This window comes from Gavialis gangeticus, unplaced genomic scaffold (assembly GCF_001723915.1).
Source record: "Gavialis gangeticus isolate Ggan-Ray unplaced genomic scaffold, GavGan_comp1, whole genome shotgun sequence".
Taxonomy (NCBI): Eukaryota; Metazoa; Chordata; order Crocodylia; family Gavialidae; genus Gavialis; species Gavialis gangeticus.
In genome coordinates, this window is record NW_017729034.1 from 27737101 (window position 1) to 27754392 (window position 17292).

General features: G+C 43.0%; 1 protein-coding gene across 1 annotated transcript in view; it reads right to left on the reverse strand.

Annotated features, from left to right (window-relative positions):
- DNAH8 (dynein axonemal heavy chain 8) overlaps window positions 1–17292 on the reverse strand; it is a 397167-nt gene that overhangs the window by 25347 nt on the left and 354528 nt on the right. Inside the window, exons 86-88 of the mRNA XM_019526702.1 lie at window positions 8951–9067; window positions 7087–7188; window positions 5031–5191 (exon numbers count right to left, since the gene is read on the reverse strand). Coding sequence (XP_019382247.1) covers window positions 5031–5191; window positions 7087–7188; window positions 8951–9067 — 380 coding nt within the window. The remainder of the gene's footprint in view (window positions 1–5030; window positions 5192–7086; window positions 7189–8950; window positions 9068–17292) is intronic.

The window sequence follows — 17292 nt, forward strand, 5'->3', positions numbered from 1 at the left end:
CTACCCTGAGGGTCTTTAAGACAAGGCTAGACAATCACCTTGCTGGAGTCATTTGACCCCAGCACCTTTTCCTGCCAAGGCAGGGGGTCAGACTTGATGATCTGCTCGGGTCCCTTCCAACCCTAGAAACTATGAAACTATGGAGTATGTTCCATGTGCACTTGGGATTTCCTGCTTTAGAAAACAGGCCAAATCAAGGCACCAGTAAAAGACTACAATAGGATCTGAAAGTCATGTTAAGGTGAGGCTTATTCACAACAGGTAAAATACAAAACACTGATGCTGACTTCACAGTGCAAGCATAGCTAGGCCATCTGAGAAGAAATAAAGTGGTATCCCTTCCAGTTTATCTTCTATATTCATAATGATTTCAAGCTGGCTCCTAGGTGTCTAGTTACTTCTTAAAACTTTATGTTTTTCCTGGTTATTAATCAGCTTCTTGAGACGTTCCAAACCAGATAACCCCTTGTCACTGAAAAAGGTAATTTGTTTAAATTGAAACTGTTTAAATAACAGGATTTTCTCCGTCAATTATGGCTTGGGACTCTCTTAATTTACACAATTAAAATAATGCTTTGAAGAGGCTGGACTAAGGGTATAAGAAAACAGTAAACCAGCAAACAGTGCTTCAAGAGGCAGAAATCTCACTGACACCATCCGCTGTTGGTGTTGAGAAGCTGGAATAAACAGACTGTCTCTTTTCATCACCTGTTTAACATTCAAGGATCGTGCTAGGAACTTTGCCTGTCAACAAAACACCCAAGTGCCTTGGAATGGTAAGATCCCAGCTCTCTCTTCCTCTCTCTCTCTCTTTCTCTTTTTCTCACTAGGCATAGCTTTCTGAACCTGAATTGTATTAGTTAAGCTTGAGCTAGGTTTCCCTAAATGCTCAATTGAACCAAGGTAATATTGTAATTGTTTCTGTTTGTTTTTCCTTGCATGGCTATTACTATTAGTACCATCATAAATTTCATACATTTAACAATAAATAACTTTTATAGTCAAACTGGTGGTAACCGGGTATATTTTTCCTTATCTACTTCCCCACTTGCTCTGCAGCAATGTTTTTTTTACCTAAGCCAAAGATCCCTGTAAAGCCCAAAAATACTGTGGGGTCCACTCATTAAGAGGCTACCATTACTAGGACAGTTAGAGCAAAAGATTGTGACATGCTGGGTTTGAGACGCATAAGGGGATCAGCCTGTATAGGCTGATTGACCCAGTTTGGCTCAGATGTGCCCTAATGAACTGAATGCTGGCCCATGAGGGTGTCAGCTGGATACCCAGACTTATTCAGAGGTATTCTGTTCACCTTCGTGCTTGTGTCTGACTGCATTTTATTGTTGCCCTGATGAGCTGATTCCTGGCATATGAGGGTGTACATGCTGGTCAATTCGGCCAGGTCAGGTGTGTCATGTTAATCTGTGTGTGTATGTATTTGACTGATTTGGTGGCTAGAGAAACCCAATCCCATTGAAACTGAGTCCTGCAAGATAGCTCCATTTGGGGTGAGGACTTGCGGAAGGGAGAAATACTGCTCCATATAGCGCCGTACTTCAAGAGGAACACTGAGAATCTGGAGAGGGTTCAGAAGAGGGCCACTCGCATGATTAGTGGCCTCCGTGAAAGACCCTACGAGGGGAGGTTGAGAGATCTGGATCTCTTCTGCCTTTACAAAAGACGACTAAGGGGTGACCTTGCAGCTGCCTATAAGTTTATCAGTGGAGGACAGCAGGGAATTGGTGATGCGCTGTTTACCACAGCACCCCAGGGAGTAATTAGGAATAATGGGTGCAAACTTGGGGAGAGTAGATTTAGGTTAAACTTTAGGAAGAAATTTTTTACAGTAAGGGTGGCCAGAGTCTGGAATGGGCTTCCAGGAGAGGTGGTACTATCACCTAACTCAGAGGTCTTCAAGAGGAAGTTTGACAGTCACCTGGCTGGGATCATCTGACCTCAGTCTTCTTTCCTGCCAGGGGCAGGGGGTCGGACACGATGATCCATTGGGTCCCTTCTGACTCTATAATCTATGAATCTATGAATATAGAAGCACAAGTAACACAAGCAGCACGTTGACAGAATTAGAGAGACCCCAGAAGCATACCCTTAATAAATGAGTGCACCCCAAAGTGATAGGCAAATCTGGTAAAACTCAGGCTCCTCACTGGGCCTCCCTTGACCATGCAGCAACAGGGAACCTATAGCCTTAAGGGCTAATTATGTGACTGACTTTGTTCCCCTCCTACACCACACCACACCACACCACATGGGTGATGCTGTATCATCACTGTCTTCTGTGGAAGCTTTGGCCTCTTTGGCTGCCACTCCCTACCTCTTAGCTAGGCCTCCTAGCCCAGGCCCACTGTACTGGACTTGGCTTTGAGGCACCAGCTGTGCTCTAGCCCTTTCAGGCACCAGGACCCTATCTGCCAGGCCACTGAACCCCTTTTTGGCTGTACCCCTCTTGGGCACCAGGCCCCTGGCCCCTGTCTGGCTTCGTGACCTCACTTTCTGCTCTGCCTCAGGCTCAACACTCATTTGGGCCTTAAACCTACCCTGACAGGGCTCTAGGCAATTGTGTGCCCCTAGGGCACTAATGGGAGCTCCGAATACCACCCCTTACAGTTCCAACCCAAACCACCAGTGCTAAACTGCAACTCAAACAATAAGCCCCTGGGCTATAACATAAACAGTCCCTTCCAGGCCCACCAACATCAGCACAAAAGGAGAAGCAGCACTCTGTCCCCTTAAGAGGGAAATCTTTCCCTTACCCCTTGTGCCCTGTGAGCTCCCTGAGCCTCACTGGGGATCCACAGAGCAGTCCCTCTAGCATCCCCTGGTAGCTCTCCTGGCCAGCAGCTCTTACCCCTGCTGCTTGCAGGGCTAGACTAGCTTGCTAGCTGGGGCCCTGGCCTGCCTCCAGGTGCCTGCTAATTGGCCTCACTACCTAGTAGCTAGGGCACCCTGCAGCTGGTGCACCCTGCCTGGCCTGCAGTGCTCCGTTTCTGGGCTGCTTTTCTCTCTGGAAGAGAGCCACAGGCTCTCTGCTACATCTTCACTTTTTTATTGCAAAGTGCCAGTCTGACACATCTGTATGTCATCACTGAAAAATGTGAAGACCGAGCATGACTCTATGATACCTCCCCGCTGTATGGACAGAGCTTGGAATTGTTGAGCAGTTTCCCATCCTGTTTTGAAGAAAGGCCAACAAAGGAAAATCAAGAGAAACAAATCCAACAGTGTGCTGCTACTCAAATAAGGGGGGGAAAAAAGGAAAAATGAAAATTTGAGAACAGAATGATATGCAGTTTCAGTCATTCTATGGACCTCTCTAGTACTGCCAGAGTCAATGCTTATCTTCTGCCTGTGTTTAATTCTGTCTTTACAACAACGCTGGGAGAACTAGATAAGTTTAGCACAAAGAAAATGAAATGAAGGGAAGGCATGATTGCAGTTTTCAAATATTTGAAAGGCTGCTATACAGAAGAGGGAAAACAACTATTCTTTCTCACAGTACAAGATAGGATGTGAGGCAATGCTTTAAACTGTAGCAAAATCAATTTAGATTATGTCTCAGGATTAACGTCCTTACTGTTAGGACAATGAGGCAGTAGAAAGGACTGTCCAGGGAAGCTGCAGAATCTTTTTCATTGGAGATTTTAAAGATGAGGCTGGATAAGCACTGGTCAGGGATGATTTAGGAATAGTATTCCTGCATTCATGCAGGGTGGTTGGGCCAGGTGACCCTTTCGGTCCCTTCCAACCCTATGATTTATGAACTTCATAGTGCTTCTTTTTAGGATTATTTCACCTGTGGATTTAAATAAATCACAGTTCATTTTGTCAGACCATTTATCCAGTTCTACCAGATCTTATGCATATATTCTCCAGCTTCTTTCCTTCTGTGGTACATACTCAGAGGTGAAGGTGATAAACAGAGCTGATGTTAAATTGATGTTCATTTTCCAAGATAATTGGGATGGGATAGTGGGACTTTGATATATTGTAATTAAAGTGCATATCTATGACCTCTGTGATGGGGCAAAATATCTCAGTTTCCCACAACCCTTCAATTTGGGGGCAAAGAAATGTGCACAATGATGTTCTGAATAAAGATGCCAGAAGACACCGGGCCCCTCAATAACACCACCTTTGAATATGTCTAACATGTTTAAAATGCAAAGGAAATATTTGATAAATCTGTAAATGTCCTAGATACACGTGTGATGTGTGAACAAGCTTACTAATGGCATAATGCTTGCCACAATGATAAAAGCATCAGAAAAACAAATACATTTTGATGATTCATAATATTTTGTTAGAAATCATGCAACATTTTATGGAAGAAATAAAACCCAATAAAACCCAAGCTACTCCATACATTATTTCAGGGTGAAAAAAGTAAGTGAAAGACAAAACTTAAAACTGTAGCAGGTGATGCTAAAAAACCAATTTTAAATAACAGAACACAAAACATTAAAAATAGATGGCAACCTATGATTACAGCTACAGAAAAAGGCATACTGTAAACAAAGTATCCACTAATTCCTCCCCCTCTCTCCTACCCCTCGAAAAATGCATGGAGTGACAGAATGTACACATTTTATTGCTGAACTTTCTTTTGTGACCTGCACAGTACCTGAAACTATAAATGAAAGTTTTTATCAACAAAAACATGAATAATTTCATGATGAAGTTGTGTAATGCTAGCATACTCCAAAAACATCCTTTACCTTTCTTCTCATCATTTTTAAAGTGATTCCTTTAAAAGAACATGTCAAATTGCTAAAGCCCTAGACTGCTCTTAGTCTGCATTTACATCAACATAGTTGGACATTTTAAAAAAATATGTTCTTCAGTTAGAAAGTGTGGCTTTCAAAGAGTTCATGAAATTCCTTACGAAGTGGACTTTACAAAGGTCCCAGATTTCCCATATGAAAAGTATACTTGTGAATGTTGGCAGGCTTTGATTGTTTTCAAACAGTAAAAAGACCAAGTTCTTAGAATCAGAATATTTGAGACCCACTTACGTGATATCTGCATTGGGGTGAAGACCAAAGACTTCTGGACTGTCCATGGCAGGGAGGGACTGAATATACTCTTGATACTGTTCCAGAGTTTTGCATACTGGGATTTTATATCCAGTGTAAAAAGAGAAGGCAGTCTCAAACATCTTTTCACTGAACCACACCTGTGCCAGTATAGAAAAGAAACATAAAAATCAAAACTTCTGTTTATTTTGACATTCACACAAAGGTTTAAACTCTTCATTATTTTTTCATACTTTATGGGAAGTCAGGGTACTAATTTTGATGAGCACTGCTTATTTTACTCCGAAATAAAGTAATATTATGCTGTTACAAAGTAATCATTTCAAAGCTTGAATTACGTTACGTAAGTTAATTTCATTTTATAAAGGTATCCCTGCTTCTCTTTTAAAAGGAGCAGTCAAGGTGGAAGGTCTCACTGGCCAAGAATGATAGATTGTATTCTTGAAAAATTAATTTTACATGCAAGCATGTTACAAACAGACTAGTAAGCTTGTACCTCTTTAATAGGAACAAGTATTCTGCCTCCATGCATTACAATGGGCATGTCTACGCATGCATTTGATCCAAGGTCAGTTTACTCATGAGTAAACTTTTTGTGAGTAAATGCTCCTGGGCAGGCATCTACACATGCAGGGAATCAGGAGCAGATTTGCTGCTAATGGCAGCAAACTGCTCCCACTTTCTGGGTCCCTACAATGGGCCCCTGCCATCACCAGGGGGAGCTCTAGGCTCCCACTGGGTGCTAGCCCAGGGGCTGGCAGGGAGCACTGGGCTGTCTCCTGGCAGGGGCTGGGACATTACATCCTGCCCTCAGGGGCTGCCTGCTGCCAGGGTAGAGACAAAGTCCCCCTGCCACAGCAGCAGGAAGCTCCTGGCCCTGGCTTGCTGAGCAGAGGCAGGGAACATGGAAAGAGCTGTAGGGAATGGACAGGTCCCAGCCCCCTGCCCCAGTCCCTTGGTGGGGAAGCTAGCAGCTAGCTTGCTGCTAGGTATCTCATCGGCAGATCAGGGCAGGGGGTTGGGAGCTAACCGACCCCTGAAGCTCTTTCCAAGTCCCATGCCTCAATCACCTGATCAGGGCATGGGGCTGGGACTTGCCCCTGACCAGGACAGATCCCAGACCCCACTCTGTGACTGTGGGAGAGAAGCTGGGGAGCCTGTTCCCTGCTGAGCTCTGTGATCACGGAGCTGGGGGGGGAACAGACTGGGGATCCTGTTCCCTGCCAAACTCCGTGCTCACAGACCTGAATGGAGAACAAGCTCCCCAGCCTGCTCCCCACCCAGCTCTGCGATCACAGAGCTGGGCAGGGGACAGGTTCCCCAGCCCCCACCAGAAGGGAGCTCCCAGCACCAGCTCCATGACTGTGGGGCCAGCGCCAGAACATCCTTATCTCCAAGCACCAGCTCCACAACAGCAGGGCCAGTACTAGGAGATCGTTATCTCCCAGCCCAAGCTCCACAGTCACAGGCCTCAGGCTGGGAGACCCTTATGCCAGCTCTGGCTCTGCTGTCACGGAGCTAGCACTGGGAGACAAGGGTCTGCCAGTCCCAGTTCCCCAATTGCAATGGCAAAACGGGGGCTATGAGATAAGGGTCTCCCAGCCCCTGCTTCCCAGTCACAATTTTGGAGCAGGGGGCTTGGAGCTCCCTGTTTCTGGGGCAGGGGATCATAGTCCCCATCTGGGCTCCAGTGGCAGAGCCTGCACTGGTGCAGATTTGCTCCAGGTCAAGCAACTGCATGAGTGCTTCTGCACCATTACTAATCAAAAGTATATTTGCTACTTGCAATTGCAGTAGCAAATTTATTCATGATTAGCGAGTTTTACTGTGCAGTTAGCATGTGCATGTGTAGATGTACATGCTTACTGTGCAGTAAACTATGCTACTGTGCAGTAAAGCATCTTGTGTAGATGTGCCCAACTGCTGTTAAAAATTATAGAATTTTAACTATTATATATTTTAGTAAAAATGAATACTGGCAACTAAAACAGCTGTTGTTTATAATGACTAATGAGTGTATTTTCAGCTCTCTTACCCTTGCAAAGCAATTAAGAAGACGCTTATCAAAATCATCTGTGACCCTTCCTCCATATTGCACCTCTCCAATCATGTACCGTACTGTGCTCCATGATATTCCCTAGATGCAAATTAAGTTAAAAATGTTTTTAATATTTAAAATATAATTTAAAAAATTATTTAAAAAACCCCTATGCATCTTGGGCAGGGCCATCCAACTTCTAAATAGCTGGAGGTTGCACTAGTGTGAGCTGTGGGCCCCCAGGTCTCACCCTCCCCCTGCACCGGGCATGTGGGCAGCCCTCTCCTGCCCTACTGCATCATGCTGCAGGCTCCCCAGGTGCCAGGGATTTAATTACCCAACCCCCTGAAGCTGGAGCAGGAAGTGAAAACTGAAAGAGGGGATGGAGCCTAGAGACCTCAGCTACTGTAGCAGCTGGAAAAAAACTATGACCATCAAAGCTACTTTATAAAAAATTATTAAGCATTTCAAACATATTTTCTGAACCTCTAGTCTTTAGACTAAAGTCCTTGAATTGGGCTTGTCACTACAAGGAGGCATTGCTTCTTCAAATACTTCCTACCACTTCCTTTGCAGTGTTAACGGCAGCCTAATTTAAACTGGGAATGCTTTGGGCACCTTTGTCTTATTTCTTCCTTAGTTTCTCAGCAGCTCTCTGACTGGCAACTTGATTACAGGAAAAGGAATGGATATTCTATTCCTAGGTTCTTGTCTAGCAGATAGAAGGCAAAGTAGAAGGAAGGTAGGAGTCTGACTGGTTTTGTCAAGAGTATATTTTGCTTCCTTTCCTGACATATCATTTGCAGAAGTTCAGGAGAGGATAAAAAGAGGCGAAACTGAGAACCAACCAAAAGTTATAGTTCACGTATTCTCTTTTCCAATCCAGCACTGCTACAGGTAGCCTGATACTTGTTCTAACTTGTACTCTGGCTGTAGTTTCCAAATAACTATACATCAACTGGAAATAACCAAAGTTCAGTACACTCTAACTGCTGCCCATTTTTCCTCTCTCTGCAATCCTGGAAAGTTGTGAGAACCCAGCTAAATTGTGGCTACATGCATCAAGGACTTCATCATGTTAGGGGAATCCTCAGCAAGGTGTTTGTAGGTGTTTCCTTTCCTTCTGTATGTATACAAGGCTTATGGTATAGAATCTCCCTCCATACTACTGCTGTGGCTCCTTGACCTCTTTGAAACAATAAATCCGGTCTGAAGCTTAAAAGCTGGATTCATTAATTGATTAAATAAAAACAATGAACTAATGAAGTCATAAATGACTATTCTTAATTTTTACATGAACAGCAGAATGAATCTGCCTGAGATGCAACTAATTTTAGATATATGGCTTTAACTGCATAGTTTCTTCATGTACATATATGACACCAAAGTATTATAGCATTAGAGAATTCATGCTATAAAGCACCTACTGGAGCAGTTCATGCACACCTACTGGAGCTGCCCTGTTAAATTAAAATTCTTACTTTATTAATTAATTGATTTACATATGATCATCTGCAAATGCTTAGTTAGGAATAATAGCTTTAATCAGGTATGGTTCAAGGCTATTCATATTTCAGAGTTCTGAAAATACAAGATCAAATTCTGAAATCTTTAAATAGAACTCCTGTTGTAATCCAGGGAGTTTTGCCTGTTTAAGAAATTAAGGCATTGGCCTACAGGCATTGTCTAATAAATCAAATACTTAAAATAATTATACAGTTTTCACATGGACAACGGTGTACAAGAAGCATGCTAGATTGTCCTGTTACTGGCCTAGCTAAAAGAACAAATATTCTTCATGGAAAAAAATGGAATTCTGTGAAATAAGAAACAATCAGAGAAAAAAAATATTGCCACTCACTTTCTTGATGTCACATTCATCTAGGTGATTCTGTATAAACTGAACACTGGCTGTAAAGTCTGCAGAGTTAAATTCGTATGGAATATTCCAGCCCAAGGGGCCAAATTTACGTCGTTCCTTAAGAATACCAATAAAAACAAATAATGCATTTACTTCAATGTGTTTATTATATTGTTTTGGTATTATTTCTTGTGAACTTTAATTGGAATAAATTATTAAACTTTGGAAATGGCACAAGTCAGATGAGCATCTCATTGGTATAGACAATCAATTGAAAATGGCCACACAGAGCTCTGGATAGGAACAATATGTCAAAGAAAAACAATAAAAACACTTATGACTATCCATTTCAGGGGTCAGCAATCTACAGAGCCATTGGACCTGGCTGGTGAAGGCAGGGTTTCAGCGACACTCAGCTGTGGGATCTCTGCCCATGCTGCCATGGGGACAAACGGCTGTGATGGTTGGGTCCTAGCACCCACCTACCTGCTTGCTTACCTCTGACCGTGGGTCTGGCCCACAAAACACCCATGACTCTGTTCCTGGATCAGAATGGTCAAATGGGATAAGGTAAGTTCTCTGGTGGCCTAATTTTTGAAAGAACTGAGCCTTTGTAATTCCATTAACCTCAGCAGACGTACATACCCCTGACTAGCTAGCTTTACTCTTTCATTTTTTCCATGCAAGTTCTATTTGCTAAAAGTAATTTGAATATTCCACTTTGATTTGAGAACACTGAGTTAATAACACATATAGGTTGTGTCATTTATCTTGTTACTTTGGTGTATTCTTTTAATTTGTAAGCCTTTCAAAATCCTTGCCATTTTATGTAACATAGGGCTGCCTAACAAGCTCCATTATGCTATTTCAGATCCTCTATTATTAATGTTTCACGGTTAACATGTTATGCTCATCTGAAAACATAACTGGAAATCTAGCAGTCAAAAAGTAGTAGTTAAGTACATAAAATATGGAGAAACCATCCTTAGGATGAAAACATTATAAATGTACAATAGGGTCGTATTCCTCACAGCATTTTAACCTCCTTGTATTATGTACATCTATGACCTGCTGGGAATACTGTTGATAACATTTCTAGAAAACCAAATATGAAAATAATCATATTTTTATTCCCTTTGAGTTTTTTTATGGTCATACCCTCCTTGTAAATGCTGCACGCTATTTTCTCATTCTAAAAACTGTCAACACATGGAAACAAAAAGTACAGCAAGATAAAGATGAAGTTTCAAAGACAGCACATTTATTAGAATCTAAAATGACAAGGCCTGCCAGTTAGCAACAGTAAATGGGTGACATCTTGGCTATATTGAACTGTGGCAAAAGATCCAGAAAAAGAATTTTCGTAACAATTAAATGCCTAAATCCACACTTCAGATCCTCAGAACTCCTGCTCATTTTCCACCTAGCCTTGGGGCACCTGAAGTCTAAAGATGCCAGGATTTCTTAAGTAAAGTTTCTTAAGCAGCTAATGCTTAATAACCAGAGCTGCCTACATTTTGGCAGTACTGAATAGGTAGGTAGATGCTTAGTTCATGTTTTACCCCTGCTGGGATCCATGGCAAATGTTCTTTCATCTATCTTGCCTGCAAGGCACAAGGTGGCCAGCATTTTCAAAGCACATTTAACCATGTACAGAACAGCGAATGAAGAACAGAATTTGAACCTATTTTTTAACTTTCCAGCACAAGTACCCTAAATTGCTAGACTACAGAATCATATTTTACTATCATTTTCATCTAATGAATATATGCTTCTTTCATGCAACCCTTTAACCAGAGAGATGGAGGGCATCTACCTTGAAGTAATTCCTGTAATCTAGCTGTATCCACCCCTTTCTCTCTCTGTACGATTGACAAACAGACAGGTGAAACCAATTAAATGAAACAGAAGTGAAAGAAGGAATCATTGTTGCTAGTTCAATGAAACCAAGAAAGAAATATGCCTAGAATTAATCCACTTTTGGAACTAGATTCCTATTCATGGTGAAAAAGTCATTTTTGGTAACCAATGCCTGCAGAATTCATTGGATTTGCTACAGTCCCAAGAGCCAAATCAAAAAAAAATCTCTGAAACTAAGCTGGTTTTGTTTTGTCCCTGTTTCTGTCCATTTTGAGATGAATATGCCCTTTCATATGAATGGTTATATTGTGCCATTCAGACAAACACAGTATATTCTAAAAATCTGTCTTCTTGAAATCCAAGTATGTAAGATGAACTTCTTTCATTTCCAGTATAGTAATATGAAGCTCTTCTCTTCCTTTGACCACTTGCCCTGCAGAAACACTTGGGTCAGTCCTCTGCAGCTTTGCTGGGGACAAATTCGCATAACTGTCTTGTGCACTGAAATGAGAACATATGTGGGCTAGCTACCATACTAGTTTTGAGATGCCATAGCAAAGAATGAAAGGGAAGACCACTGTATTGAGAGGACTGTGTATGGAGAAGACTGGTTGTTGATATTGATGGGCAGTCCTGAAGGACATAATAATAAAGTAGGTGGAGATACGAGTCTTGCATGTATATGCATCCTGAAATTTCTCTCTAATGGGCCGCTACTATTGTAGGGAAAAAAATCCTTGTTCAATTTTTTTACTTCACAACCTGTTTTAGCCACTTGAGATTAAAGACTTTTTTGCAAGCTCCTGAATGTTTAGAAACTTAAAGTAACAACAGAGTGCCTTCATGTAACTGATATGAAGGGAAAGAAAGAAGAGCAGAGTTTATTCAACTTTTTTTAAAGCATCACTTTTGAGGCAAAGTCTGTATAGTGCCTATTAAAAATAACACAACCTATTTTTCTGATGTTATGTTTCTCACTTTGAAAAAACAGGTGTTTCTGCCACTAGAGGAATGCATAGGTTCAAGCAGCAGCTGCAGGAAATTAGTTTAGATTATCAAAAGTTTTACGTCCTCTGCTCCACTGGCATTTATTATAATACCCTCTGTTGAAAATACTAATCAGTGATATTAGCACAATCTCTAAAGAAGAATATTGACTTTTGAAAGGACACACATTAAATTTGAGACTGTCCTATTTTTGTTGAAGTTTGCTAACATGAGTGACTGGGGAGATCTTCTTAAAACCTTCTGATTCCTCCATAAAAGTCCATTTCACCTGAAGTATAAAGGAGAAAAATCTTTTGTTTATTCTGAAATCTGGCAACCCATAAGGAGGGAGTTTTATGGATCTCCACTCTACTGGCTATAGGCTGAGAGCTTAAAATTCATTCACTCAAACAGGAGATGGATCAGGCAAAAACTGGCAAAAATTACGAGACGTCCGAAGTATTAAAAGTATTGAGGTGATGTTGTTATTGTGACGGTCCAGAAAATATGTGAAAGGCAAGAATTCTTGCAGATAATATGTTTTATTTGACCAATCACATGGTTGGGATAGACATAGGCAAGCTTCTGGATAACAAATTACCCTCCCTCAGACCTTTGGGAGAGAAGAGGCAGTACAACTAAGTAGGCAAAGTATTAATAGTGCTGTCTACAAAAGCACTGGGTAACATGGCAAGTGTTGTTGTTATGATTTTAGTTTCCTTGTTGGAGAGGAGTAGTGCTCTCTCAACCTCTTGAGATCTGGTTAAAAAATATGTATTTAGAGATGGTTTGGACCCTGAAGCACCTGAATGAAGCATTTAAATTTACGTGTATTATCACAGCAGTCAGAAATTTAAATCAAACGTCAGAATCCTACTTTACTAGTCATCATATATACATGAAAGAAATAAGAGTCTCTGTACCAGAAATGTGACAATCTAAACAATAGCTAAGAATGAACAAGAGATACAAACAGTTAGAAGATAGGGTAATTCTGGGAAGATTAAATAAGAAAATATGCAGAGTTGAGTAGAAAAACAGATAATATAGCTCATTGGTTGCCTAATTAGAGCTTTCCAACATTTAATGCTCCATACTTAATTAATTAATTAATTATCCTTATGCAACTGCTTCTCCAAAGAGCTTTCACTGAGTCTCCAAGGATGTATACACACCCACAATTTATACATGCAAGGTTCCACGTGTCTCTTCGCTCTTTAGGGAACTTGCAGATTACATTAAACCAGGGGTTTAACCAGCAGTCGACAGGTCACATGAGGGGTTAATTTGCAGTCTACAGACTCCTGTCCAGTCACTTCTCCTTCCACTGCTCATGCTGCTGGTCACTAGGCTTCCCTTCCTTTCTCCAGGTTCCACTTCCTGCCCCTGCCCCACAGCTAGCACAGAGTGTGGTCCCAGCAACTCAGAAACAGGACAGCTCTACATTAAACAATAAAACCTATTTGCAAAGAACTGTTACCACCAGGGTGTAGCTAAACTTTATTGATCCTTGCTTCTACACCAGAAACAGCAGCAAAATTTCTTCTGTTTCCAAGTCAAGAATGTTTTGATCAATAAGGATGCTTATACATGTGCAGAGAGGCTGTTCTGATGTGCTGTCTGCTGGAGTGTGGATATTACCGTGCTCCAGCAGACTCCAGCATCACACGTATCAGAGTCCCCGCACTGAAAAATGGCAGCAGGGGTACTTTAACAAAGTTCAACAAGGTTTAATTAAACCTCTCCTGCTGTCATTTTTCATCACAGGGATGCTGATACATGTGACGCTCTGGGTGCTTTTATTAGAGTTGCTCTTGGAGCCACTCTATTTAAAGCACCTCCTCTGCCTCCTGGAGCATGTCTATAAATGCCCTGAGAGTAAATGCTGAATAAGTGATAGATAAGTCCAGAAATTTAAGCACTATTTAATTATATGATTTATATTTTTTATGATAAAACTCGCCAGAGAGGTGGTTTCACAGTCAAGTCTAAAGACAGTGAAAAAATTTCCTCTGCTTCCTGAAAATCCTTGGTGGAAGATATACTAGATATTATTTGGGCCACCTGAGGAGACAAAAGTCCTGTCAGACTTTTAAGTGCAAGAAGTGGGCATTTTGCTTGTGAATAAAAACATTTCCTGCTCCTCTGATGTTTAGGTAGGGACCAGGTTTGCAAGGTCTGAAGGCATTATTAAAACAGTCTACTAGAACCAGGTCTAAAAAAGGCAAAAAAAGATTAACAGGAACACTGTCATCTAATTCAGAACTGCCTGTGGCAGCAATGAGTGAGTTTTAGACACATCCACAATAGTATTAAAACAGGAATCAATTTACACAAAGGATTATATCCTTTTTTACTGCAAATATAAAACTTCAACATGGGTGGCCAGGTCTGGGGTCACTTGAGGATCAAGACGAGTGAGCAGGATCTGAGGACAAACTGGGTCAGGAAGGCAAAAGGTCAAGCACAGAACAGAGTTTAGGAGTGATCTGAGGTGAGAAGGCAGGAAATCAAGCAAAGAACGCAAGCAGCATGGGTGACTGGTGCCCCCTGACTCCGGGGGGGCACCAGCAGCCGATCACCAACCGAGGGAAAGGGCTTCCCCAGCAGCCAATCACTGACCCTGGAAGCACTGCCAGCAAAACCAGAAGTGCTGCTAGCACTTCTTGGGGGGGTACCAGCCAGCACTCCTCACTTCCCAGCCAGCAAGGGTCAATCTCGGGGGGGGGGGGCATGTGCCCCCCCCCCCGGGGCCCCCCCCCCCCCCCCCTCCCCCGCCCGCAAGGGGAAATCCGGGGGGGGGGGGGCACATGCCCCCCCCCCCCGGGGCCCCCCCCCCCCCCCCCTCCCCCGCCCGCAAGGGGAAATCCGGGGGGGGGGGGGCACATGCCCCCCCCCCCCGGGGCCCCCCCCCCCCCCCCCTCCCCCGCCCGCAAGGGGAAATCCGGGGGGGGGGGGGCATTTGCCCCCCCCCCCCGGTGCCCCCTCCACGCATCACCTATGAGAAGCAGTGAACAAACTAGAGAGTGGCAAGTACAGATGAATATCCAAGTTAAGGCCCTAGGTTTAAGGTCCCAGCCTGACACTCTCCTCCCTCCCCCAGTGGTCCTGGGCAGCACTGTTTCAGGTTTCTCTGAGTGGTCTTCATGAAATACTTCCAGTAAGTCAGGGGCATGGATGTTTCTTGCCAGTTCCCATGTGGTATCTTCAGGTCCATATCCTTTTGAGTCCACTGAATAATGCAACATCCCCTGTCTCCACTTCACATCTAATATCTCATGGATTAGGTACTCTTCCTGTCCCTGGATTGTTACAGGGGGTGGTGGATGTTGAGTACAGTGTAGGTAAGAATTCTTTATATCTGGTTTGAGGAGTGGATAAAGGCCTGCACTGTCTTAAGCAGTCATGTCCATCAAAAGTAGTGGGAGATGAGGTAACTGATCTTCTCAGTTCTGTGGTGGTCTGATAACAGGGATTCATAGCTTAGGTGAAGGATGGTCAGTCTAGCCAGACCTGGGGGTATGCAGATCTTACACTGGGTAACAACCCCTTTTTGGACTCAGCGTGGTTGTTGTGTGAAGATGGTATGATCTTCTGGGGATAATGTTTGTAGATATGGGCACAGAGTAGAGAAAGCGGGTGTGCTAGCCATGCAGCACTAAGTTATGAAGCTTCAGAACAGGGCTAGCTTCAGATGACTCCTGTGATGAGTCTGCTGTAAATCATAGTTGGTGATGAATAGAAAGCTACCTTGTGGACTCAGTACAACAGTTTGAATAATTATTCTCTTGGGGCTCACCAATGCCCCAGCCACATTCTAGGACCTCTTGGACCAATTTGCTATCACCTACATGGATGACATCCTGATCTCAGAAGACCCTGACCAACATCTGTCATGTGTCCAAGTGGTGCTGGAGAGACTTTACCAGCATAGATGCTTCATTTAAGCTGGAAAAATGCACCTTTAACCAAACCTCCACCAAGTTTCTTGTATTTATTTTATCCACGGAGGGCTTAAAAATGCCCCCCAGAAAATGTCTGCCCCCCATCTGAGAGTGGAAGACCCTCCAGAATGCTAAGGAGCTACAGAGATTCTTGGGGTTCTCCAATTTCTACTGGTGTTAGAAGTTGCCAATTTTGCTCAGACGGTGGCCCCTCTCACACCTCATTGCTAAAAAAGCAAGTCCAGGTTTACTGATCTGTGGAAGTCCAATAAGCCTTTGAGTACCCAAAACAGGCTGCATCTCTGTCCCTGTGTTAGCCTATCCAGGCTTTCCCTTTGCGATGAAAACAGATGCCTCCAGCACTGCAGTAGACGTGGTGCTCTCACAAAGGCAGAGCGCAGAAAAGGCCTTGCACACCTGTACCACCTTCTCCTGCAAGCATACCCCAGCAGAACAACATTATGAGAATTTGGACCACAAACTCCTGACAGCTGGAGTGGATTAGCGGAGTGGTGACATTACCTTAAAATGGTGTGTGTGTAACAGTACAGGTTCTCACCAACTGTAAGACTCTGGAATCCTTTTGAAAGACTAAGGCACTCAACCAGAGGCAATTTCAGTGGGCACTCTTTTTCTTCTGCTTTGACTTTCAGATAAATTACCACCCAAAGCCCAGAAGCGGAAAGCTGTATGCTCCTAAGAGGTCAAGCTTGGAGAATATGTAGGCAGTTTTCAGTCGACCAAGCAGCTCTGGGATGAGAGGTAAGGGGCACTGATTGAGGATGCTGACCTGGTTCAGGGTCAGAGAGTCTACACCAGGGGTGCTCAACCAATGGCTCACAGAGCCATGTAATCTGGTCCATGGGGCACCCCAGGGATCCAGAAATTTAGCTATAGAGGAGTGGTGGCAATTAGCACTGCCACTGCTGCCAAATTCCCAAGCCACATGCATGCAAGCTGTGGCCTTGATTTAGGATATCTGTAAGAGACAGATAAGTGAATGTCACGTCATCATCCAAAACAAAGGCATATGCAAGTTTGCTTAGAAATCGGAACTATCTGGATGGAAGGGCTTTAGTGTATTTTATGTACAGGCAGTCCTTAGACTTGCGACACAACTGGTTTCTGAAAACCGTGTCTTAAGTTGAAACACTGTAACTCGGAACCAATTTTCTCATAAGAAACAATGTTATGAATGGGGGATTGGTTCCTGGACCAAGGCCTGATGATACCCTATTTTCACCAAAAATACCCTAGAATTTTGTATTCGATCAATTATAGATGAGTAATATAGCTACATTAATGTATTTATATTGTAAATAGTAATCATATTGATTTGGAAGGACTTCTTTGAGGTGACTTTGCTGGACTTTTTGAAGGGCTCTTGGCTGGACTTTTTGAAGGGTTCGTGGCTGGAGTCTTCTCAGGAGTCTTGGCTGCAAGTTCTTCTGATGTCTTGTCTGCTTTCTTAAAGAAAGTGTCCAAGCAAGTTTGGATAGATGTTCTCCAGGGAGATGAGTGACACAGTGAACTTGTTCGCTGGCATGGCAT